The 24,522-nt window shown below is 54.4% G+C and overlaps 3 protein-coding genes across 5 annotated transcripts in view; 1 reads left to right on the top strand and 2 right to left on the bottom strand.

Annotated features, from left to right (window-relative positions):
• Nucleotides 1–10,473, bottom strand: part of ARMH3 (armadillo like helical domain containing 3) — a 107,835-nt gene extending 97,362 nt beyond the window's left edge. For all 3 annotated transcript variants that reach the window (XM_065746550.1, XM_065746551.1, XM_065746552.1), the window contains exons 1-8: nucleotides 10,401–10,473; nucleotides 4,326–4,437; nucleotides 3,827–3,883; nucleotides 3,545–3,691; nucleotides 2,537–2,644; nucleotides 2,062–2,154; nucleotides 1,645–1,719; nucleotides 844–930 (exon numbers count right to left, since the gene is read on the bottom strand). In XM_065746550.1, the coding sequence (XP_065602622.1) occupies nucleotides 844–930; nucleotides 1,645–1,719; nucleotides 2,062–2,154; nucleotides 2,537–2,644; nucleotides 3,545–3,691; nucleotides 3,827–3,883; nucleotides 4,326–4,427 (669 nt within the window). In that variant the 5' untranslated portion in view covers nucleotides 4,428–4,437; nucleotides 10,401–10,473. The remainder of the gene's footprint in view (nucleotides 1–843; nucleotides 931–1,644; nucleotides 1,720–2,061; nucleotides 2,155–2,536; nucleotides 2,645–3,544; nucleotides 3,692–3,826; nucleotides 3,884–4,325; nucleotides 4,438–10,400) is intronic.
• A 10-nt stretch (nucleotides 10,474–10,483) lies between these two features.
• Nucleotides 10,484–15,893, top strand: HPS6 (HPS6 biogenesis of lysosomal organelles complex 2 subunit 3). The gene is made up of 2 exons (XM_065746549.1): nucleotides 10,484–10,795; nucleotides 10,924–15,893. The coding sequence occupies exon 2, from the start codon at nucleotides 10,938–10,940 to the stop codon at nucleotides 13,386–13,388; it is 2,451 nt and encodes an 816-aa protein (XP_065602621.1). The 5' UTR covers nucleotides 10,484–10,795; nucleotides 10,924–10,937; the 3' UTR covers nucleotides 13,389–15,893.
• Nucleotides 15,894–15,941: 48 nt separating this feature from the next.
• Nucleotides 15,942–22,762, bottom strand: LOC136054997 (prominin-1-A-like). Its single transcript, XM_065746579.1, has 25 exons — nucleotides 22,712–22,762; nucleotides 22,372–22,509; nucleotides 21,867–21,928; nucleotides 21,564–21,769; nucleotides 21,133–21,253; nucleotides 20,955–21,018; nucleotides 20,662–20,751; nucleotides 20,288–20,478; nucleotides 20,131–20,202; nucleotides 19,957–20,020; nucleotides 19,687–19,846; nucleotides 19,444–19,596; nucleotides 19,238–19,361; nucleotides 19,032–19,123; nucleotides 18,785–18,869; nucleotides 18,560–18,703; nucleotides 18,344–18,415; nucleotides 18,132–18,221; nucleotides 17,988–18,041; nucleotides 17,660–17,740; nucleotides 17,321–17,389; nucleotides 17,154–17,243; nucleotides 16,967–17,079; nucleotides 16,708–16,725; nucleotides 15,942–16,443 (listed from the first exon to the last, which is right to left on the bottom strand). The coding sequence occupies exons 2-25, from the start codon at nucleotides 22,499–22,501 to the stop codon at nucleotides 16,392–16,394; spliced, it is 2,397 nt and encodes a 798-aa protein (XP_065602651.1). The 5' UTR covers nucleotides 22,502–22,509; nucleotides 22,712–22,762; the 3' UTR covers nucleotides 15,942–16,391.
• Nucleotides 22,763–24,522: the final 1,760 nt, after the last annotated feature.

The following is a 24,522-nucleotide window of genomic DNA, read 5'->3' as shown; positions in this document are numbered from 1 at the left end:
TTCAACCAAGAAGAGGATATTCCAGAATTTTTTCACACTTTCTACCTGTCAATCTACTCAGAGCAAAATACTACTAATTGTGGGGACACAGGGGGCGCACTAAGGAAGAAATGAAGAGTGATCACTCAAACATCACTCCTCCTGTAAAGAAAAGCAAATGTTATCTAGGTGTTTTTCGACATCTGAAGTGTTTCTTTTTCAAGGTGATAAGCAGAGGAAAAAAATAGGGACGGGGGGGAGGGGGGGTAGAACATGACACAAAGTAGCACAACCAGTTTACAAAAATAAAGAGGAATAAAGCTTTTCAGAGAACAAACAGGCAAAGGAAAAGATTACTCTTGGAAATGCTAGCACTCTGATGTTTCAGTTCATTCTTTGGTCACACCTTCAGCATGCCTTCTGCCTTCTGGGATCTATACTCAGTCTGCTAGTCAAGTTCTGAATCACAAAATCAGTCCGAAGCCCAAGGTGACTGACAACTAATTTTGCTTCAGAGATCATACATAAGCAGCATCACATATCAAGAGGCAAGCATGCAAGTTCTGCACAACACAAACTCTTACAAGAGGACCATCCCTAGAATACTTTCAAAAAGGAAATGAGTATCTCCTATGTAGTTCCTCATGCATGCACAAAACAAACTGTATATTAAATACACTTGATCACACACATACAGAGAAAGATACAATTAGCATAATAGGACTGCCCTGCAAAGTTCCTGTAGCTTTCATAAAAGCTACAGTCTGTACTACTAAAAACTGTACTGCAGGCCTTCTTAGTAACCCAGAGGGCAGTATAAAATAACAGAGATAAGACATTTCTGATACCCAGCAGAACACTTACCTCATACTTTCTGTAGTTCACTAGCAAGGCAAGCAGGACAACAGCATCATAGCCATGTTCCCTGCGACTAAGTGGGCTGGAGAGAATCTGAAATAAAGGAAGACTTACATTACTCTTTTCAGGCCTGCATCAGGAAGCTTGCTGCAACTCTGAGAACACAAACAGCAGTACGATGTGTGTACAAGAGCAAATTATATCCTAACTGAAAGAGGATATTTATGACTTAGGGAGCATCAGTGCTTTGAGAAATGTTGCACAGAGAGAAACTTGCTTGTCACAGACAAATGTATACATGCTTTCTGGGCAATAAGCAAATATATTTCTCAGCATCACTGGACATCTCAGTGCATCAGTGGCATTTTGTGTTTTTTCCCAAATCCAGCTTCACTTGTAAAAAGTATAATTTATCAAGGAACAGAAAAAAACTCCATACATCCAGACTGCCTTTTGAATCAAGATCCCCTAGGAAAGGAAGCTCCTGTGAAATTAGCCCATAAACCCATTCAGCTTACAAGGACAAATGACTCAAGTGAAAATACCTTAAATACTCAGCAATGACTGAGAACAGCAGGCTGAAGTAAGAATCCATAATCAAATAAATAAATAGAATCTATTTCTTTTACTCTAAATAATGGTTTACTTTTTACCTATCCTCTGTGCTACAAGTAGAAGCAGCACACACTGCCAGTTGTTTTTTTTTTTTGTTCTCTTGTGCAGCATTGAAAAGGCTGAAAAGCAAACATAAGACTGAAAAGAAATACATGGGAGAATAACCCCTGCAGTAGATGGAAAAAAAATTACCTGTAATATAGCTTCAAATATGCTGTTAATCATCACGTACTCCAGGATGGTGTTCTGGCTTATGTTATCTGTCACCTAAGTACAAACACAAGTTAAAATCTCAAAGCCTCCCATGATGCTCTAGCTGCCTCTGGCAGACAGCAGGAACAGCAGTGTTATACTACCAGATTGACACCTTTGTTCAGAATCTCTCACTTAGTCAGCAAGTCAAGGGTGTGCTGAGCACTACAGCCAGACACGAGGGAAAATCTGCCCTGTTTCCTACCACTGCCATCTCTGGCAAAAAGTATGACCCATGGACTGAGCTCCCACTTCCTCTGTGGACTGATGCAAGACAGCTGCATGACAGCACCACCAGTGGCTGAAAAAGTCTGCTGCACTGGAGGTAGGGGGTGAAAAAGCAGAGCCTTTATTTACCGTCACCAAGCAGAGGAGTAGCTTCAGACACAAGCTTTTTAGGCTTTCAGAACCTTCTGCACAGAGTAGTGAGTCCAAGCTCTCCATCAGATTCTAAAAAAAACCAAAACCAATCATACAAATTCAAACTGATATTCAAAACTATTTAAAATATTCCTTATAAATTTGAGATTCACGAGTAGCAACACAAAGCTGTGTTATTCCAAAATCAGCAATTGAGCCCCGTCCTGGTTTACACTGGGACGTAACTACTGGATATACATAGCTATATACCACAGACTATATTAACACCATTGCTTCTCATTCCTGCTTTAATGTTGACTACATTTTTATGACTGCAGAGATAACATCACGATCATTCGTCAAGTTCTGCCTAGATGCACAAGAGGTTTTTGTATACACACCTGTCTACAAAACACTGCCCCTGCAACACAGCTGCTGTGCAAACCACTTCCCTACATAGGCAAGGCCTCACCTTCATACAAAGCTCTGCCTTATCAAATCCCACAAGCATGTTGATGATGTCAAACCCAGAAGTAGATTTGTTCTTCTGATGGACGCCCCGAATCAATGCACACAACGTCTGCAAATGGAAAATTCAGAGGATAAGATGTAAGGTAACACCTACAACTTCCACAACAGAACTTGCCCTAGAGCCCTCTCAGAGCATTGGCAAAACACAGATATTTTTTCAAATAGCATCAGCATAGAAGGAGCTGTACCTGCTATATATCCTCTACCTCTGATGTTTCTGAGGAATATATGCTGTATTCTCAGAACTCAAAAGAAAGCAACCAGAGAAGAATGTATTTATCCACATTTTTCCTATCCTGTCATATTCCTATCTTACAGACTTTCCAAATCTGAAATTTATATTCTGCACTTCTACAGTTGAGAAAAGCTAGGATAAACACGTTCACCAACTGTCAAGAAGCAGCTTGGGAACTAATAACAGTAAATGTCAAGACTGAGGAGGACAGTCTCACATACAGGGCAAGCACTGGTAAGGAACAGCAGCTTCTAGTTTTGTTTGATGATTCTTGACAGCTTCCAGCCAGGAAGAGTCCATTAGGGACAGTCCCCTGTATAAAGTTAACATCAGCTTCTCCACTGCTTTGTCATTTTTTATCCACAAGGAAATTAGAAAAAAAGGAGGGCAAAATGGAAGAGAAAGAAGAAGACAGACGAAGCAACACAAAGTATTCTTGAAACCCCAAAATGATATCTTGCAGTGAGAACATGCCCCTCCACTGCCATCTATCTCATTCTGCAATGCCAGATCCTCTTAAATTTTGAAACAAGCTACTGTTTCTCAAACACTATGAGCACATGTAACCTCTGTCAACCAGAAGCAGCAACTGCTCTGTAGGTATCATTTCTCTTCACAGCTAAGGAAGCATGAATAAGATGCTTGATAATGGAGGAAAACATACTGCCTCATCAGAAGCAGGAGAGAGCATTTCCCATCTCTCAGCTGTGGTACCTGTAGTGCATTGACCACTCTGATTGGGTGCTCCTCACCCAGTGCCTGGATGCAGTGCTGAAACAAGCAGTTGATGTTATCTTTTATCTTCATCAACTCTTCCCCATCCAGAGCCTCCAGCTTGCCTTCTAGATATTCCAGGTTGACCTGCCAGGTTAAGGAGCAGACCACACATGTTACACAACTGCTCACACCTTAGGAAAGCAAGTCCTTGCACTGACAGTCTGCTGTCTCATAGGCAGAATGGCAGCAGCAAATCAGAGAACATTCAGTTCCTGTTACCTTCATGAGGAACAGCTCCTCCCAAAACCTAGGGTTGCTTTTACTGGGGTCCTCTGTCTGAAAGAGAAAGGAACAGCCAATGAGAGCAAACAATAACAAGTCACTCAGGCAGAATTTGAACAAAATTACGATTGCAAGTAGGTCAGAGCCATTGGATGACCAAGTGGTCTAACAGTACAGCATGCTCTCTATGAAGATCCCCAGAAATAGAACAGCAAACAGAAGCAGCTCTCATTTGAGATGCTTATGTACATTTTCTGGATTACCTTTTGAGAAACACTTGAAAAGCCATAACGTCATGCAGGTGACAAATGGTCCTGGCGGACATCGGGATAAATTGACGTTAAGGAAGAGAGCAGATTACAGAGTTCTGCATGACAGCAGAACTTGAAGTGCGTGCCTATGCTGTGCAACATATCCCATGGGAAAAGAATCCAGCAGACAGAGCCCTCAGCACAAACTACATAAAATTTACCAGAAGAGGTGCCCAAGTCCTTACCGTGAAAATCTCATCATACATCAACACAACCTTCTCTTTCAGTGGCTTCTTAGAGGCTGAAGATTTCCGGAGCAGCCCACCTTTCTTCTCTGTTTGGGCCATGTTGGATGCCCTGCAAGAGAACAAAAAAAAAAAAAAAAACAATGCTAAGGAACCTTGAACTTTTCCTCAAGGGATACCTAGCCTGCTTCAGCCATGAAAGATGTCTTCACTATACCAACAAACACTCACAAGCTGGAAGCAGAAGCCTTAATAAATATCCCTGATGAGAAATCGGACCAAAAGTCTCATCCAGTCCTATCACATATTACAAAGAAAGGTGCTAAAGTTCATCCACAAAGATGATGATAGAGAATAAGCAGCTCATCACTGAACTGTGGAATGGTTGAAAGGAGACCTTGGGATCACCAAGTGCAACCATTCTGCTTTAAGCAGGGTCACCTAGAGAACATTGCTCAGAATCACATCCAGAAAACAGTCCTTGGTCCCTTTCACAGCAAAAGGTTTTCTAGAAATGCAAACAAGGTTTCCTATAATTAAGTAATTAGTATCTAATGCTTCCTGGTTACCCTAGTGAAAAAGAAAATTATCATTTCTATAAAACAAGCTGCTTGATAGAGCAACAGCCACAGCTGTAGCCCTGAACCATTTTCAACTGTCAAGACATTTCAGAGGCTGACAGAACGCATGACTTGCCACGCACCCTCAGCCCCACATCTGATGCAACTGAAGCACATCACCACCCTGGCCTCACAAAACACATATTCATCTGCAAGCTCAGAATTTTCTGGCAAGCATCGCAGATTCAGCAGCATTTCTAGCCTCCTCTATCACTGCAGCACATCAGAGGTACTCAGCAGAAAGGGAACGCTGTCCCCTGTCATATCTCAAAGCTCCAAACCCTCCTCCCAGTACCTCCAGAGCTAACTACTCACATGGCAGCAGCACACCTCAGGCAAAAGCACAGCTGAAGTCATGCTCCAAAAAAGCCACACGCAGGCCGTGGTGGCAGCTGCACTCAGCCATGCTGAATTATGCACAGCGAGGTAAGCACACTGCAGCCTGCCTCTGGGACCCCACAGCTTTCTGAGTTGGCGGCCATGGAGACATGTTTGGATTTCTCCACCCCAGACTGCCTGAACACCTTTCATAATCATGGCACACTCGGATCTATCCTTCTCTCAAAGGACAAGTACTAGCAACTATCAAACATCCCTTCCAGATCTCTTGTGCATTCTTGCCTTTGCAGACAGCTATGGATCATCTTAGACTACAACAACGTTCCCAGCTAGGACTCCCAGGCTCCCACAGCCTGCTACAGGAAATGTCTGGGGCTGGAAAAAAAACACTGCAGCCCTAACCCAGCTGTGAGGGCAGGAGGTTTGCCTGGATGGGAAAGCAGCAGGGCAGGACAGTGGGGGATAGCTCTCACACCTGACAAGCTGAGATCTACATAGAAAAGGAGTGAGGGGCTGTCTCTTTCAGCTAGGATGGGAATATGAACAGCTGGGTGGTTGAGAGCCAGTTTGTACATGTCAGGTGACAGCAGAAACAGGCCCGGGGAATGCTGATAGAAGAATGCACAGGACCTGCAGCTCTGTAATCTACACACACACAGATATCATTGCTGTCATCTAGTAGGTCTACAACTCAGGTGGAGAAAAGGTTGCAAACTAACAAATGAAAAAGAAAATATTACTCAATCATCTTGATAGCTTTCTCTTGTACAGATTGCAATATTTTTAAACTGTCATGGGAAATAAGACATTACCCTAATTAGAAACATAACTGGAAACAGAGAAACCTATTAAAAACCAAATCAAGAGCAATGTCACTTTTAGCCTAGCAATATAAATCTCACCCAAGATTGCACAAAACAATTTCCCCAACTGGAACTGTAAGCTTCTGAATGTCAAGCAGCTGCCATGCCCAGCACACAAACACATCCATCAGCGTGCTTCTAATTGAATCACAGCTAACGAATCCCAATGTCAAAACTCATAAACTAACTCACGGCACTTCCAGGTCAGTGTTCTCAGACCAAACACACCTGTGCATGGAGGGATCAGTACACTGTTTAGCCCCTGAATGTCAAGCACCACATTTTAGCACTTTTCCCACATTTTCCAGAAAGATGGAGAAGCCTAAATCCTGCAAGGCACACACGCCTGATGCTCAGTAAGCACCAGAGGGACCGCGTGACCAAAATTCTCATCTGTCAAAATGAGACTTGGGATTCATATTCTCTCAACCAGGGCTGCACGCAGTACGTAGAGATGACTGCTAGAGGCAAGGATTAAATAATGTTCTTGTTTATAATTTGCTATTCTACAAATGAGCATATGGAGGAGCAAAGGGAGAAAAGTAAAAGTGGCCTTTCATGCCAGCACTCTATTAGGCTTTGCTTGTTTCATGACCTATGATGATCAGGTCTTACAAATGGCTTTTTCTTTTCACTTTATGCAATTACATTCTCTAGATGTCATAAAGACGGAAAGAGGAAACTGCTTTTTGCTAATGGGGACCTTCCAGGCAGCTGCAGAAAACAACAGTCAACTGCGACTTAGAAATGTTTTGTGCAGAGGTACCAAATTATCAGGACACCATGATAGTTTATGAAAACAATGCTAAATATAGTTAACAATTATCCTGTAAAACACATTTGGAAAGCGTCGGTGCCATTTCCACATCTCAGGTTCATGTGGCTAATTTATTCTGTCAATAGGTCAGTGCCATTAACACAAAGTGTTAATTTGCTAAGTGAATCCTGCTGCAGTCCCAGGGCAGAGAGAAGCACCTGCACATGGATCTTCAGAACCACTCTACGCTGCTGGGCTGCAGAAGGTCCAAGATGCTTCAGCAGGAACTAACAGAAACCTTAGCAGAGCAGGAATTCTGGCAGCTCAAAGGCACGAAGATGAAAGCCAGGCAGGCAGAAGTGGAGGCAGACTCTCTCCTTATCTCTCATCAGCCCCAGGATCAGCTGATCCAGCCAGGAACAAAGCCACAGAGCACATCCAGCCATCCGCCTCCCAGCCACTCCATTCCACAGCTCATACCAGAGATCCACATCAAGCCCGTGACATTCAGATGAACACATCCACATCCACAGGAAAAAGAAAAGGGAAAAAAAACCTGACATTTTGAGCCTGAGGTTTAGTCAGACCTTAATACTTTCAAGGTTACACAATACACACGAATGTTTTTTTCAGTGTAGAACCACCAGAAATACACCATTATACCACCTGGCTAAACAGAAAGTAAGCAGATAACACCAAGTGGGATTTTCACGTATGTATTTAATTGGCAAACCATTTATTCTGCATCTGAGAAAGGTAGTACAAATGATGTGCTCATATATTAGTCTGCCAATCTCAAATTGATTTTAATCAACGCGAATGAAAGCTCTGAGTAAGACACTGTCCCTCCCTGAACCCAACCCCTTGGCTCACTGCTGCTACTAAGATCAGGCTTGCTCGTTTAGATGATTTCCAGCTGGGTAATCAGCCTGACCCCAACTGCACACACCTGGGACCAGCAGGATCACGCTTCGCCTTCTGAGGCATTTGGCAGGTACATGCTTAAATCTAGAAGGAGAGTCTTTCAAAAATTCTCTAGACCATGGTCAAGGGATGAATCTCTGCCTAAAGCTGGCCTATGGTTTGTAAAGTGACACTGCAATCCACTTGAAATTCCCTGCAGAAACTTGCACTGAACTCACGTGATGAACCTGCAGGGCCAATATTGGGCCTAAGCAATAGGGCAGTTAAAATCACAGGCTCCAGCACTCATCCATCAGAAGAAGCCACAGTCAGCACAAGAGCTTACAAATCCAAACACGGACAGTGCCCTGACCCAGTTTAAGCCCCAGCATTAACCCCCCAGCAGGAAGCTGTAGTCTGGGCAGAACACCAGTGAAAACAGAGGGGAGGGACTGGTGGGCTGTATTTTGTCAACACTTAAGCAACCAGCACAGTCAATTTTCTGTTATAAGCCCTTCAGCAGCTTAAACTCTGCCAACTCTAGCATCAGCAGTTACAGCCCGTGCTAACAGGTCCGTGCTACCTTGGTACTTCATCCACTCCTTACAGCTTTATTTGCGTATCATTCAGTGGAATGAAAACAGCTCAGACCATATCTCCCTCTGCAACAGCAAAGCACCCAGCCCGCCTGCCAGGGAACTGCTATCACTCACAGCACAGAAGCCTTGGATCGATCTGGCACCATTCCCAAGTGCCTTCATGTAATATAGAGCAAGAAATACATTCTGAGGTTGTGACAACTGAAACCCACACATTCTCTACTTTTTTTTTTTGCAGTACCAAGTAACATAACCTCTAGCACAGCCTCAACATACGTGTTACTAGCTGGCCCTTCCACCCCGCTCAGAGCAGTAGCGGTGCACGCTTCTATATCACACAGCTTATACAGTTACACCACTACTGACCTATCTTCCCCCCTCTGAAAAACAGGAGAAGTGATTTCTAACACAGATATAGCCACAAGCTTTCCCGGCACCTGCCTTAGCAAATGACATAAAGGAATACTATCCGATTACATTTTTGACACTTCAATCATAACCGCCTTTAATTTCTCTCTGTCCAGTTAAAATAACACCCAACCCACCAACTTCACACCACCAAGCAGTTGAGCTTCTTCCTGCCGAGCCCATCCAGATACGTGTCACATGTTTGCACCTCCATCTGTTCAGACCATTTGTCGAAATTAATTTTTTCATTTCATCACACTTCCTTTCCATGCTTGTGGCTTAGCTCTCTGGTGCGAGAAAGTTTCTTTGGGTTTTCACTTTTCAAGCCCCTCAGAATCCATTCTCCCCAATTCACCATGAAATACCCCACACTGCCTCCACACCTACAACTAAAAGCTCATTATATTTGAAGACATTTTCAGATGTCTTCCTTCTGAAGGAAAGCACTGTGCCCTAATGTTCCCCCCCTGTTTTCCTGGACCTTCAACCATCTGTGTGGTTCTGAGCCCAGGCTGAACACAGCACAGCAACACAACCTCGGCCCTGACTTCTGAGGAAGCTGCTGCATTCCAAGACACTGCAGAGCAGGGACACACAAGGTAAGGAAGGCAGAACTGTGGAAAGGTAAGACTGAGACACAGACCACTAGTAGCACAAGCACTCAAGACAGACATAAAAATGTAGAAAATATTAAAATAAGTCAACAGTAAGACAGAACATAGCAACTCAGTCATTGTGGGCCACCGAGCCTGACCCATCCGCTCCTGAAGGATGCCAGTGGCTGCAGGATGCCTCAGCAGAGGCAGTGAGCAGCAGCACACCCAGCTGAGTGCCTCATTAAAGCCTCAATGCTCCTTCCCTGCACACTACCTGATAGCAATAGCAGAGCCACAGATTGGCTGGGTAGAAAGAGACCTTGAAGCCCACCTAGTCCAGGGCCATCCACCCGCTCAGGGCTCACCCAACCCAGCACCCCCATGGATGGTGCACCCAGTGCTCGGGCAGCGGTGCGGCTGCCCCACATCCCTCTGTGTGATGAACCTCTGCCACAGTTAGCTGAGGCCGCTCCCCCTTGCCCTAGTACCACGCAACCGCTCAAAGAGCCAGATTCAAACCATTTAATACCTTTAAGAGGTCTGTATCTCACCTACAGAGCCTCTCTGCATACAGCAGGGGAAAAAAAAAAAAGCCTTAGGTAACAGACAGCATTACGTTATACCAAGAGGACAAGTCAGCCGGTCTCCTTCCCCCTCGCCTCCTGACATTCCTCTATCCCTACAAAGCTGAAGCAGCCCTAACCACCGCGCTCTCCCCGCTCGGTGCAGTGGGTCGGAGCGGGACGCAGGACGCGCTCCTCGGACAGCGGAGCAGCAGGCCTGGCCGCAGCGCTACGAGCTCCGGGCAGGGCCTGGGGACGGGACAGCCTGCCTGTAGCCGGGCTGCGCCGAGGGGCTCCCGCGGAGAGACCCAAAGCAGGCCGGGACCGCGGCACTGCGAGCCCGTTATTGCGGCCGTGACTGCGGGGCGCGGGGGCGTGTCTCGCCCCGCGGGGGGGGTGGGCACCGCGCCCCCTCCCCGCCGCTTACCTGCGCTCCCGCCGCTCCGCTCCCCAGCGCGCGTGCGCGCGTCTCTCGTCGCCTCGCGCACGCGTTTCGAGGGGCCCGGTGCCGCGCGGTCCTAGTGCCCACCGTACGGCCGCTGTCGGTGCCGTTCCGCCGCGCTCTCACCGGGTCCGGCCCTGCGCTCCTCGGCGGCGATGGGGGTGGCCTGTCGGGGCCAGCGTCGGGCCGAGGGCCCGGCTGTCCCGCTTCGCTCTTGTCGCGGGGCCTGGAGGCCGGGGTCGCGCGGTCGCTGTTGAAACGGCGACGGAAGTCGGAGGGGGGCGGCCCGGCCCGGCCCGGCGCCCCGACGGGGAGCGGCTCCGCCCGGAAGCGGCCGCCTCGTGATTGCGCAGCGCACAGCCCAGCGGCCGGCCCGGCAGGTAGGGACCGGGCTCGGGACCCCGAGAGCGGAGGGGGCGGCGGAGGGGTCGGGGGCGTGGAGCGGGAACGGAGGGCCGGGGGGGCGGGGGCCGCGTCAGCGGAACCTCAGCCTGCTGTCGCCGGGCAGGGCGGGCCGCCGAGATGAAGTTGGCCGGGACGCTGCGGCAGATCTCCGACTTCAGCGACTTGAGCCGGGGCCGGCGGTTGCAGGAGCTGCTGTGCCACGGCGATGAGCCCCGACGCGTCCAGCCCAGCCCCGACGGGAAGCACCTCGTGGTGCTGCAGAAGAACCGGCCGCCCCCTCTGTCCTGCGTGGTGGCCTTCCAGCTGCAGGGCAACGGCGGGGCCGAGCTGGACAGGAGCTGGCGGTCCCCGCAGCCGGCCCTGGCGGGACTGGTGTTCCCACAAAGCTCCGCGGGCTGCTGGGCACTGGGCATCGTTTGGGAGCACGGCCGCACCGAGCTCTGGCGCTTCGTCCCAGCCGTGGGCTGGCAGCTGCTGCAGACACTGGAGCTGTGCCAGGGTGCCCGGGCACGCGTGGTGTCGGTGTGCAGCCAGGCAGCCAGCCTGGTGTGGTGCGAGGAGAGGCCGCCCCTGGACGCTCACTTGGACATGAGCAAATGTGCCTTCAGGTTCTGTGTCTGCGCTCGCGCTCTGGAGCTGGGGGAGCAAGGCGTGCGGCTGGGCCCTGTGAGGATAGTCCTGCACAACTGCCCCGAGTACCAGGTCCTGGCGTCTCCTCAGCACGTCTTCCTGGTGCCTGCTTCCGGCAGCTTCGCCACTGCCTCCAGGTTTTTCCTCATCTGGCATCCCGAGCAGGCAAAGCTCACCATTGCAGCCCCCTCCGCAGGCTTTGTCCACAGTAAGGTGCTGCACTCCAGCAGCGAATCGGACTTCAGGAAGCTCCTGCTTGGTTCTGTGGGTCTTCTCTCGGCTTTTGCGCCTCTGGACATTCACACCTGTGCCATGTCTGGCTGCGAGGCTCTGCTGCTGGTGAGCAGGAAGGGTGCTGTGAGCATGCTAGAGGCAGGTGGGACACAGAGGCACATCTTTGACCTGGAAGCGGGGCCCCTAGCCCAGGGTGATACTGTTGAGCTGAAGACCTTTGGCAGCACCTTGGCCTGTGTGCTGGCTGGGGTTCTTTACCTCATCGACCAGAACAGTGGAAGGCTTATAGTAAAGAAAATCTTGAGCATGAAAGAGGTGCATTTCCTGACATCCCCAGGAGAGGAGGATAGCATTCAGTTCCTCACTCCAACTGGTATCTACAGCTTTAGTTTCTCCAACCCCGAGGACAGTGGCAGGCCTGAGCCATGTCTGGTGGAAATGGTGTTCGAAGAGGCCTGCAGGTACTACCAGAGGAGGAGCCTCAGCAGCTCCAAGCTGACGGTGGAGAAGTTGAAGAAAGGTGGGGCGTTCCAGGCTCCCGTGGCCCTCACTGCCATCCTGCAACACAGCCTCTACCAAAAGCAGAAGCCAGCCCGAGGCCTCCAAGACACTTATGCCAAGCTGCTGAGCACAATCAGCCTGGAGCTGCAGAGCTACCTCAGCCTGGAGATCCTCAAGACCTGTGTGGTGGGCGCCTCGGAGAGCGAGGTGGAAAGCTACTGCGAGGAACTAGTGGAGCAGGAGGTGAGTCGTGTTCTACATTCTGACATGGACAAGGACAACTTGGCCTACCTGAACTCAGTCTTTACCTCCTTCCCCAAGGCTGCCTGGAAGGCCACCAGGAGCTGCCTGCAACTACAGCAGAACGGGGATGGCCTCTTGGTAGCACGGGCCACCCCAGAGGTTTGGAAGAAGGTCCTGGGAGGGCCACAGCAGGAGGACGTGGGCCAGAATGGGGTGGTCCCACTCTTTGAGCTCATCTGTACCTCCTTCCTGAGGTTCAAACCCAAGTGGCTGCCCAGCTTTGTGGAGCTGACCCAGCAGTACATGAGCATCTCCTGGCCGTACAGCAGCAAGGAGGGTCCAGAAGGCCGCGTGCCACTGTACAAGAGGGCTATGAGCATGCTGGCCAGGAAGAACAAGCACAGTGAGGTAGATGATGAGTTGGAGCTTGAACTGCTGCTCTGCAGCAAGAGGCCTAAGGCTGTGCTGCAAGCTCTGCACCTTCTCATCCACCTGAAACAGTGGCAGCGGGTGGTGGAGGTAGCAGAGAAATTCTCCAAGCTCAGCCCTTTGCTTAACAAGGAGATATTCACCATGCTGCTGGCGGAGTTTGCCCAGCACCGGGAGCTGGACCCTTACCTGGACACACTGTGGCCTCTGTGCCCCGCTGAGCTCAGTGCCTCAGACATCCTCACCGTGGTCCTGCAGCACATCCCTTGCTCCCAGCAGGACCCAGTGCCCTTCTCAAGTGAGGGGAACCAGCTGACTGTGGGCTTGCTCAAGCCACTGCTGCAGCGGGTCATGCAGCGTCCCTGCGTCCACGACGAGATGTACTCGGATGCCTTGCAGAGCCCCACCTTCCCCCCTCCCACCCCACCCCGAGAGCACAAGAACCCCTCAAAAGCAGCAGGCAGCGATGCTCTTCAGCCACCGGGGGCAAGGACCTCTTCTTCAGCACTGGTGCAGGATGACACTGTGTGAAGGGGAAAGCACAATGGGATCCCAGTCCTTGGGTGTGAGGGAAGGGGAAAGCCACGTGCACCCCAGGAAGCCCTGCCCTGCCTGGCAGCAGGGAAGCCTTCTCCTTTTTGAAGCCTCGAGTGCACAAGGGCTGGAGTTGGGTGCCTCATTTGAAGCCAGGGCAGGCTTTCTGGTTGTTTCTAGCAAGTGCAATTGTTTGTGCCCCCATGGAGGAGCAAATGCCAGGTGCATTTGTAGATGAAAGCACTGGTGGCATCGCAGGACTGCAGAGCTGCTCCCTGCCCAAAGCACTTTGATTTTGGTTTGTCCTTTATAACTTCAATTCTAGTTTTCCAGTCCTCTGTGAGCGGTGGTCTGGGCCATACACAGCCTTTCCCCCTTTCTCTGCTCAGCAAGTAGGTGATGCCTCCAAGCTCTGCCTGTTCCTTGCAGTGGGGTCACTGAGTCGCTGCTCTGGGCTCGATGCCACGGTGCAGCTCTGTGTCCCAGCATGCACTGGCAGCTGCAGTGCTTGTCTCGCTTCAACTCCTATGGGAGCAGCCCTGCATCTGTGACCAATTGCAGCTACTTAGCTGAGGAGAGCAGCCTAATTCCCTTATCTCTCCATCCCAGCCGGTACCTAAATACTCTTCCGAGCTGAGAAGCTGGCAGCAGCCCGGGCAAGCTTGGGGCTGGCCCTGCCTCTCCCTTCCCTTTGTGGAAGCTTAGATTATGCCACAGGACACCAGGGCCCTCCATCCGCATCTCTCCTACCTTTGCCCTTTGCACACAAAGGGGCTTTGTAAGGGTTGTCTGGCTCACATTGTGCCTCTGTTTGCAAAGTCAGTGTAATGTGAGAGCAGCCATGCAGGAAGATGCAGGTTTCAGCTTGTTCTTGGTGCTCAGAGAGCCCTGGGCCGTGGTGCAAAGGGACCCCGGCCATAGAGCCATCTGGTGCCATGCCAGGCTGGGAGAGGATTCCATATCTGCCCATGTGTTAGTCCTCCTGAGAGTGGGGTCAAGGGGAGAAGACAGACTGATTTTAAAAATAAAGGTTCCTAAAGCAGTCCTGCAGCGGCAGTGGATGCTGTGAGGGTGCAAGCAAGGGAGGAGGGCAGCTTGTGTTCACTCCTGCTGAGCAAGAGCTGAGCTTGGCTCCCAGCGGGACTGCATCCTGAAGACCATGTGTTGCTGGGAGCAAGGAGTGCCATCTGTGCAGCACAGCCTGCAGCTTTGGTGCTGTGAGCACCCCCAGAGGCCCCTGTGTGGGTGTAGGGGAGCTGTGGCAGGGCCCTATGTTGGGGTTAGCAAAAGGAGGGTTTTTCTCTAAAGCTACGGCTTGTCCCTTTGTTCCTGGCTAGAAGATCAGCAGCAGGGTGGCTTGCTCCTGCAGAGGCAGAGCTGCCCTTGGAGGAACCCTGCTCAAAAGCAGAGACGTGCCAGTTCCTCCTCCAGGCAGGGACTCAGCTGTGGAAAGTCCCTGTGGTGGAAAAAAAAAACCAACAACCCAACAACACAAACCTGGCAAAGGGGAAGAGGAACCTCTGCAACAGTTCTCTGGAGGCGGGCTGGTTACTGGGCAGCTCTGCCTTGGGCTGGGCCTCGTGCTGCAGCCGTGGGGTGCTGCCTTCTCCCAGCTGCCATTCAAGTGAGTGCCCTGGTAGCACCGCGAGCAGCCCTTGCTTCTTCCCTGAGCAGCTGCCACGCCATCTGATGCTGCCCTAGGCTGCCGGGCTGGGCAGGAGGGAAGAGGAAGAAGGGAATGGGCCATGGCTGCTCACAGAGCTGCAGCCCCAGGGAATGGGGTGCTGCCATGCGTTGGCAGAGGTCACACAGGGCAAAAGGCAAGTGTGGGGCTCCACGTGTGGTCAGGACCTGTGCTGGGGCAGACAGCAGGAGGTAAGGCAGCACGGGTTCAGGTAGCTTCTGAATTAAAAAGGAGCCTCTGGAGGGTCAGAAGCAAAAGGGTAAAGCAGATGTATGTAGCAGAGGGTGAGCCGGCCTGCTCCAGCTCATTGCTCCCTCTGATAAGACTTGGACTTTGCATTGAAGGAAATGAGTCAGGCTGCGCACGTACACCTCCCTGCCTGGCCCTTGGAACGGTCCCAGAGCTTCAGCGAAGGAACAGCACACGCTCAGCCCATAAACAACGTGCAGCTCCTGGGGAGCTCCAGGGGACAGGCAGGGGCAGCCAGCAGTGCATGGGAACCTCCACTGAGTCCCCACCCGGGAGGAAACTGTCACCCTGGGGAGCACCAGGATCACCAAGGAACAAGGCACTGACCACAGCCTCTGCCACCGAGCAGCTCCTGTTCTGCAGCACTGAAGCAAGGCCCTGCACCGTGATGGGACATCACCCTGCCCCGCTGACAGTGATCCTTAGGAGACAGCCCCTTTGGTCCCGTGGGCTGGCTCAGGCTGCAGGCTGAGCTGTGGTTGGCAGGGCAGGGCTCACTTGCAATTCAGAGCCCTGTAAGCACAGCCCCAGCTTGTGCCAGCAGCAGGGAACCAGGTGCCCCAGAGCCCCTCTTGCGTAGATGTAGATGTGCACAGAGCTACCCCATACCTAAAACGTGCAATCATCTCATTTATTGTTTTACACCCAGAATCACAGCATTGTTGAGTCAGGCTCCCTGCCACAAATAAATACTTACATTGGTTATAGAGTGAGGTGCTTGGGTAAGGTTTTCCTCAGCCAGCAGCATCTGTCTGTGCACACATGGTCTGGGGGCTCCTGGCCCATCCCCACACCACAGCACAGCTGTGATGAACCAAGGGGAGATGCTCTGCTACCTCCTCTCCCCTGCCACCACCCCCAGCCGATGTGGGGTAGCAAAGCCCCACCTGGGGCAGTGCAAAGGGCGCACCCCTTCTCCTGCAGGCTGTCACCCAGCTTCAGCACACTGCCACTTATTGGAATGTGAGGAGGGGGCTCCCAGCCTGCTCCCAGTGCCAAGGGAGAAGGTGCAGCAGACAGAGCAGTCGTGTTCAGTGTCTGTAGTGCCTGTGCTGTGGTGATGGAGGTTAATGCCTTGTAGCAGGCCGAGGGATTTTGTACAGGTTGTATGCAGGTCCTCTGCAAAATCAAGGATGCCTGCGTCACCCCCAGCCACAGAGGGCAGCAGGGAACAGACAAAAATGCACTGGGAAGACCCCTCTCCGTGGTGCAGTGCCCCAGAAGGAGGAGGGAGGAAGATGGCTAGGGGACCCCAAAACAACACCACTGTACAGGCCTCACACTGCTACCTGCACCCCACTCAGCTTGTGCTTGCCCAGTTCCTCTCCTTGTCCCCCATGTCCCAGGATTTACCCCAGCTAGGGACCCATCACTGCTACTTACATCTCCACAGCTTTGTTCCTAGGGGAAAGGAAAAAGGGAACAGTGTCAGTGGGACAGAAGGGCCTCTTGAGAGCCCAGCGCAGCATCACACTGCAGGATGGGGTTCCCCCAGGGCACACGAGGAAGGTGCAGAGTTATGCTGCCCCTGAGCATCACTGCTGCAGTGGCACACAGCTCCTTTGGCCCCAGGGCAGTTCATCAGAAGGGTGGTTTGCAGAGCAGACCCCAGACCTGCCACCATGTCAGGGCAGATCCTCACCTGTAGTCATTGTCAGAGTCCATGCGGCGGTAGAACTTGGCAAGTCGCACGGCCACGATGATACTGGGCAGCAGGAAGACAGTGCACCAGCCCAGGCTGAACCAGAAGGTGTTCTGGGAGCAAGGAGCAGCCATCAGCTGCCACATCAGCATCATCTTCCACCCCACACTCATGTCACCCCACTCACCAGAGAGTCCAGAATGTGGTCGCAGGCAATGGCCTCCACGTTATCCAGGCTCCGGGCTACAGGCTTGCAGCGTGCCACGTCCCTCCTCAGCTGGGGATAGAGGTCACACTGGGGTCCCCCCAACACCATCACCCATTCCCCTGCCCCTCCAGGTCAGGCTCACTCACAGTACTCTTGGCCCAGGTGATGTAGGTCTCAAAGAAGCCCAGCAGCTCCTCCAGGAAGGCCCACGTCTCCTGGGGGGGACAGGCAGAGAGTGGGGATGCTGCACCTCCAGCTCACACCGTGCCCCACATCCCTTTCGTGCCAGGATCAAAGCCAGCATGCCACCTTGATCCGGCAGTAATGGGGCTGCAAGATGCCCCCAAACTCCTTGCCAGAAGTGGGGGCACCCGGGGGCACAGGGGACCCACAGGAACTGAATGGCATCCCTGTTGGGTGGGGTCTTGGTGGGGTCAACTCAGTCACATCCCCTCGTGCCCCACAGCAGGGCAAGGTGAGCTCACGTTCTTGATGATGTTCCCCATCTCCCTCCCCAGGAACGTCTGTGCGGTGCTGGCTTTGTCCAACGTGGAGTTTGTCTGTATCTGAGACAAAAGGAGCTGTCAGCAGCACGATGTGAGGAGCAGGGTTTCCACATGTCCCCAGCCCCGTGCAGCAGTGATCCCTGAGATGCAGCATCTTTGAGCTGCCATACCAGTGGGGCTGCCCCATGCCCCATAAACAGCCCCATGGGTGCCCCCAGGCCGCCCCCTAGCCACAAGCTGTGGGTTAGGCCCATAACAGGGAGTGCAGGAGCAGGGGTGCACATGAGTTGCCCCATGCGTGGCTCACCTCGAGTTGGGCAGCCTGGCTCTGCACCAGCTGGATGTTCTCCTTCAGAGTTTTCTGGGGGTGGTGAAGAGAGAGAAACAGAGACATGTACCCCATGGCTCTACCCCAACCCCCCAGTCAGGGCCCCTTCCCAGTGTCGCTTACCAGCAGCCCTGAGAAGCTGGTGTCCAGCTCCCTGTCCAGCTTCCGCAGCTCAGCAGCATCTGCCTTCAGGTCCCCCTGCACATCCACACCCTGAGGGAGAGGCTCTCAGCAGTGCCCACCAGACAACAGTGGGACCCCACTGCCAAGCCTCATCTGCTCTGGGGCATAAGGGGCTCCCCTGCCCAGGGCCCCCAGCCAGGGGACAGTCTCACCGCGTTGTCCACCAGCTGCTCCAGTTCCATGGCCAGCTCCTGCAGGCTGCTCACCGTGATACCCTGATCCAGCTAGGTAAAGGCACAGTGCTGAGGCAGGGTGGGGGTGAGGAAAAGAGCCAGGCTGCACCCCATCCCCGTGGGGCAGGATGGAGCCAGGACCCCATAGCAGAGGGGACAACATCCAGACCCCCTCTCCTGACCCCAGCCCCACACCTGCTGCAGGGTGAGGGTGAAGTTGGGGGGCTGTGCATCACGGCAGGCATTCAGCAGCAGCTCCCGCTGGCTGTCATTCAGCACAGAGATGGGGTTCAGGGTGATGTTCAGCTTCTGGAAAGCCACTGACATCTCCTCCGTGTACTGCAGGGTGAGGGGAGCTGTGAGGAAACGCAGTGCCAGCCCCATATCCCCACCTGGGTTGTGTCCTCCCCTCGCACCCACCTGGCTGATGTTCAGGAGCTCATCCAAAGACACCTTCTGGTCCAGGTGCAGTGTCTGCCATAGGGCAGCGTCCTGCTGGCACTGACTGGGGGATTGGGCATGGGGCTGGGAGTGAGCCGGGTGCCCCCCCCCGCCCAGAGCATGTCCTTCCCCAGGGGACACCTCACTCCTTCCCTGCACACACCCCCAGGACAAATCCTGGCCCAGGGGGACCCAACCTGGGCGTGCTGCCCGTGGCCATGCCCACCTGTAGATCTGCGAGAAGGTGATGGTGCCGCTCTCGTCACCAAGCACCTCAGACAGGTTGAAGCCAGGGATGAGGCCGGGTGTATCCACGAGCTGGGATGCAGGGAAAAAGAAATGGAGCAGCCAGTCACGGCACAAGGTGGGAGACCAGGGAGAGCCCCCAAAGCGTTCCCAGCCCTGGGTGAAGGCAGAGGCAGGGGAGCCCACCTGGAAGAGCTGCTGGCTGTGCCAGGACTCGCAGACCAGCATGTAGATGTTCCCCCCCAGGAAGAAGGTGAGCAGCACCAGCAGCATCAGCAGCCAGGAGAAGATGAAGCTGAAGCCCACCCCCCTGCAGCACAAAGCTCCATCAGCACGGTGAGCACACAGCCTGCACACCTCCCCACACATCCCTGCCCAGGAGCCCCACTCACGCCATGAAGAAGTTCCCTCCAGTGTTGGAGAGGCAGCTGCGCTTGGTGGGCGGTGTGCTCTCCTTGTGCCCCAGAGGCCCCAGCAGCAGCCCACAGGTGTTGCACAGGACCACCAGCAGCACCATGCAGCACAGCAGGGCACACACGCTCCACCTGGGGCAGGAGGATGAGGTCAGGTCAGGCTGAGAGCCCAAGGAGCTGGGAATGTTCAAGGATGGGCAGCAGTTGCAGTGGTCCCCCTACCTGACCCCATCCAGGTTGGTGATTGTCTTCTGGTGGTCCCCCAGCACAGCGCTGGTTTGGTTCACCAGGTTCCCAGCACTCTCCTCTATGTTCTGCAGCGGCAGCTGGTCCTGCAGGCTGCGGATCTCCTGCCTGATGTGGCCCAGCTGCTCCTGTGTCTCTGCAGGGCATGAGGACAGGGATGGGTCACTGATGGAACCGATACCTGTATCCTGCTCTTCCGAGTCATCAGGGATGCTCGATCCCCATCAGCACAGTGGCTCTGCTTACTTCTCACCACATCCCGGGACTGCTCTTGCACTTTCGTGGTGGCCTGCTCCAGCACGTTGACCACCTGCAAAGGGACAGCACCCAGCTCCCATTCCCCCTCCCAGCCACTCAAGGCCAGCACTGCACATACGCACTCCCTGAGCCCCCCACCCTTCCCCCAGCGCACCCCCTCACCTCCAAATCCCCCTCTATGCCGCTGTCCAGCACATCCCGTAGCACCTCCAGCTGCCGCTCCACACCGGGCACCTGTAGGCACAGCTCAGGGTGAGGGACCCATGGGCTGGGCAGGGAGGTGGGGGACACCCACGGCATCCCCCCCCCCACAACTCACCGTGCTGTAGTTGGTCCTGAAGGCCACACCATTGGGTGAGACAGTCCCACAGGGCTGCCCGCAGCGCTGCAGGGTGGCCTCAATGTGTGCCCGCAGCGTGCCCAGCCGCCCATCATAGGTGCCCTGCAGCTTCTCCAGGTGCTGGCAGGTGCTGTTGATGGTGCCAAAGGTGGATGCCAGCATCTCCATCACTGGGGAGAGGCAGCAAGGGACATCCAGAATTGCACCCCAAAGCGCCAGCATTCCACCCACACTGGGGATGGGCAGGCACAGCCCTCCCCAGGGGCCTTTCCCAAAGCTCCACATGTGCACCCAGCACAGCTTCTACATCCCCCCGTGCCCCCCACGCTCCCCCAGAATCACTGGGATATCACCTCCCAAAAGGCTCTGCAGGGATCCCAGTGCCTCATCCACACTGCTCCTGATGCTGGATGCGATTCTGCCACCCAGGAGGGGCCCGATGTCTGCAGAGATGGGGGGGGAGGTCAATGCAGGACCCCACTTGGGCTGCACTGAGCAGCCCGAGCCTTGCAGGGGAGCTGCTAGAAGCATTACCCTCACCCCAAACTTAATCCAACAGCAATGTGCTGGAGTCCAAGCCCCAGAGTCATGCCAGCTCGGCATCCCCAGCCACCCCCAACCCCCCCCCGTCACCGTGCACACTCACTCTGCAGGCTGTCACTACTGATGTCCAATGGGACGTTGCTGCTGTTGATGACAAAGCTGACTTGCTGCAGGGGCAGAGATGGGGCATCAGTGAGGGGTGGGGGCCCCTTGGGGACCCCTCCCCACCTGCAGCCACGGGGCTGCCGTCCCCTCACACCCCGCTTGGGATACAGGCGTGCCTGGGGGATGGAGAGCAGATAGGAGTGGAGATCGTGCACAGTGCTGTTGATGTTGGGGAAGGTGCTGCTCACGGACTGCGAGAAGCGGGTGTTGCTGATGAAGGCGCACACATCACCGGCCCTACAGAAGAAAGGCAGTGGGGTCAGCTGGAGTGGCACCGAACCAACGTGTCCCCTCGGACCCTCCAAACGCGTGTGCAGACCGCACTGCCGAGCTGCCCAACGAGGGACCCACGCCCAACCCCACCCCTCCTGCAACGGGGAGACCGAGGCACGCGGAGCCCCGCAGCGATGCCGCCGGGAAGGGCTCGGCCCCACGGGTCCGCTCCCCACCGACGCCGCTTCCTCTCTCCTTTGTCCCTCCGCGCCGGAGCCGCTCCTGCAAAGAAAGGCAGCTTCCTGCGAGGCCTTCCCTGCCGCCCAGCACTCACAGCAGGAGCGCCGACAGCAGCAGCACAGCGCTGTACAGCACCCGGCGCCGGCTGAGCATCCTCCGGCTCTGCTTCTGCGACATGCGGCCCCCGCAGCGCCCGCAGCAGCGGCAGCAGCAGAAGCAGCATCCCACCAGCGGCACCAGGACGGCGAAGAGCAGCCCGATGGCCGCACACACCAGGAAGCCCAGCTCGTAACGCAGCAGCTGAGAGAGGGAGAAAGGTGGCATGAGGTTGGCACCTCCGGCCCTACACGGGCCCCGAGGGACGAGACGGGGTTCGGCACCACGGCCGCACGCTCACCTCCTTCTTCTGCTCCTCAGACATCACTTTGCCCTGCGTCTGTGCCAGATCTGCTATCAGCTCTGGAGCAGGGAGCAGAAAGGGCCGTGAGCAGGCACCCTCCCTAACCCCAGCCCCAACCCTAACCCTATTGGCTTTGGGACTCCCAGCACCACCCAGCACGTGCAGGGCACCTTTCCCCTTCTGCACGTCCCTTCCCAGCCGTGGCACCACACAGCCCTCTGGCACCCCAGGAAAGCAGCACCAGTCCCAAACTCTTCATTCTGGAGGCTCTGGGACATCTCCCAGCAGTGTGTACGTGACACGTGGGTTGGGGATGAAGTATTCTGTGTGGACAGGGGCAAAGTCTCCATCTGTGCTGCTTGCTTTACCCCAAGGACCTGCCCTATCTTCTCCTATGGACCCATTATGGGCCGCCTCCGTGCCCCATGACACGATGTGTGACCCTCCTGACCCCACCACTGACACAGATGACTCGGGTAGCCCTGGGACCCCCCGCACGCACCCAGGGGGAGACCGTGGGGCTGCACCAGCCGCAGGAAGCCGTGCACCATGCGGATCAGCCCCAGCGTGCTGCTGCTGGGCTCCTCGAGGCCGGCACTGTACACGGGCTGCGAGATGTTCCCCAGCTCCATGGTGGCACCTGAGCAGAGAGGGGACAAGGAGGTGGCACAGCTACATGTCGCACCGTGCCACCTGTCCCCAAGCAGGAAACGGAGGGCACCAGTATCCCACAGCCTAGGGTTGGGATTTGGGAGGGGTGGGGGGAGCGGGTCGTGCCCAGGAGGAAGCGGAGTGGCTCATCTGGGGTGGGGGAGGGAACAGGGGGGGAACGAAGTACTCACCGCCAGCTTCGGTGCTCCGCCGCACAGCTAGCGCCCGGCTCTGTGGCTCGTTTCACTTTCAGCCCGGTGATTGAAAAGCAGTGCGCTGGCAAACGCATCGCCCCACCCTATCCCGGCCACCGCCTGGCTCCCGGCCACCCCGTGCCTGGGTCAGGGCCACCAACAGCAGCAGCGCGTCCCCAAGCACGATCCCATAGCACCCCCACCGTCTGCCTGCTGCTGCCCGTCCCATCCCAACTCAAGTCTGCTCCCCCACAGAGCCCCCATGATCTTCCCAACCCCACATCCCTCATTAGCCCTTGCTGTCGGTGCCTCACTCCGGGACAGGCGCTGGGGAGCCATACCTAAATGCCCTTCTACCCCTGCCCCACTGCAGCTCTCAGTGCCCCGGGTATGAAGCAGCTGGGGGCTCCCCTCCTGCCTCCCCCAGCGCTGGCTGCCTGCAGTTCTCTCTACCTCAGCATGGGCCCTGGGACAGGGAAGGATGCAATATCCTCGGGAAAAAAACAAACGAACAAAAGAACAGGGAAGAGCTGCATCAAATTGGTTCGTGCAGAGTAGGTGCTGAAGTGGGACTCCCCCCGAAGTTTGGAGGTGGATTTTTTCCGGCTGCTTTACCCCAGGGCGTGGAGGCACACGGAGCTCAGCCTCTTCCTGCTGCTGAGACCCTGTGCAGGAACATCCCTAAGCTGTTTCCTGGTGCTCCTGGAATGGCCGAAGCCCCCCCAGTGCACTGCCCAGGAGCTGAAACCCTGAGGGTATGGGGATGCACCTTGGCACCAGCGCTGGCACACGGCACCCCAAGGCCCTGGGCTCAGAAATAAGTGCTCGGGACAGCCTCAAACCGAAAAGTCGTTTTATTGGTACCATACATGACTCATAAATGGCACAAACTATGGAGGAAAGGGGAAAAAAACAAAAACAAAACAAAACAAAACAAAAATTAAAAAAAAAAGAAAGAAAAAGGCATTACAGTGTGCCTGGGGAGGGGGGGCAGCGAGGGGGCACGTTACCACTCCATGGGAACCCCAGCGCCCATCGTACCTAACTGCAAAGCAGAGACACCCCCCAGTGCCGTGGGAGCCTTACCTGGGGGACCCCATGCTTGAGGCTGGCGATCTGCAGGGCTGAGACCTCAGCCACCAGGACATGGGGATCAACACAGGTGTCCCACTGGGTGCTGGGACTTGGGATCCGGGCAGGGCCAAGCCTAGGGGCTCAGACACTGCCTCCCAGCCCCACAGGAGGGAGGGGAGGACACAAAGTCCACCCCAGCACAGCCACCCCCCACCTGGGCGAGATGCAGGCTGCACCCAGAGCCCCCATGCTCACGGGGCATCTCCTGGCAGCTCCCACCCAGCCCTGTGGGGCTCATGGGCTGCTGCCCAACGTTATGGAGCTGGGAGGGGGCTGGAAGAGAGAGGGGGGTGCAGAGCCCCCCAAGCCATTCCCTTGCACACTCACTCTCAGCGCTCCCACACGCACATTCTCTCGCACGCACTCACTCAGCACAGCCCCATCCAGCCCCCCGGGGTAGGGATCCTCCCCCAACCTGGGCACATACCGGGGGGGGTCACAATGCAGCCAGACCCCCAGCTCTCCCCACAATGCCCTACTGAGGAAGCAGTGGGGGGAGGCGGTGAACACACACACGCACCCTCCCCATCGTCTTCAATCTTCACCTTGGAAGGAAGGTGGTGGTGATTTGTTTTTTTTCCTTTTTTCTTTTTTACCAAAAAAAAAAAAATCCCCCCCAAAAATTCTTCTTGTTGTTTCCCCTAACATCAATGGAGGCACCTGCTCTAGTGATA

The sequence above is a fragment of the Cyrtonyx montezumae genome, unplaced genomic scaffold, assembly GCF_038088225.1.
Source record: "Cyrtonyx montezumae isolate F1298 unplaced genomic scaffold, pur_monq_1.0 scaffold_4, whole genome shotgun sequence".
In the NCBI taxonomy this organism is placed as follows: domain Eukaryota; kingdom Metazoa; phylum Chordata; class Aves; order Galliformes; family Odontophoridae; genus Cyrtonyx; species Cyrtonyx montezumae.
Note: the sequence above shows the minus strand (reverse complement) of the source record. Positions and strands in the feature narration are given on the sequence as shown.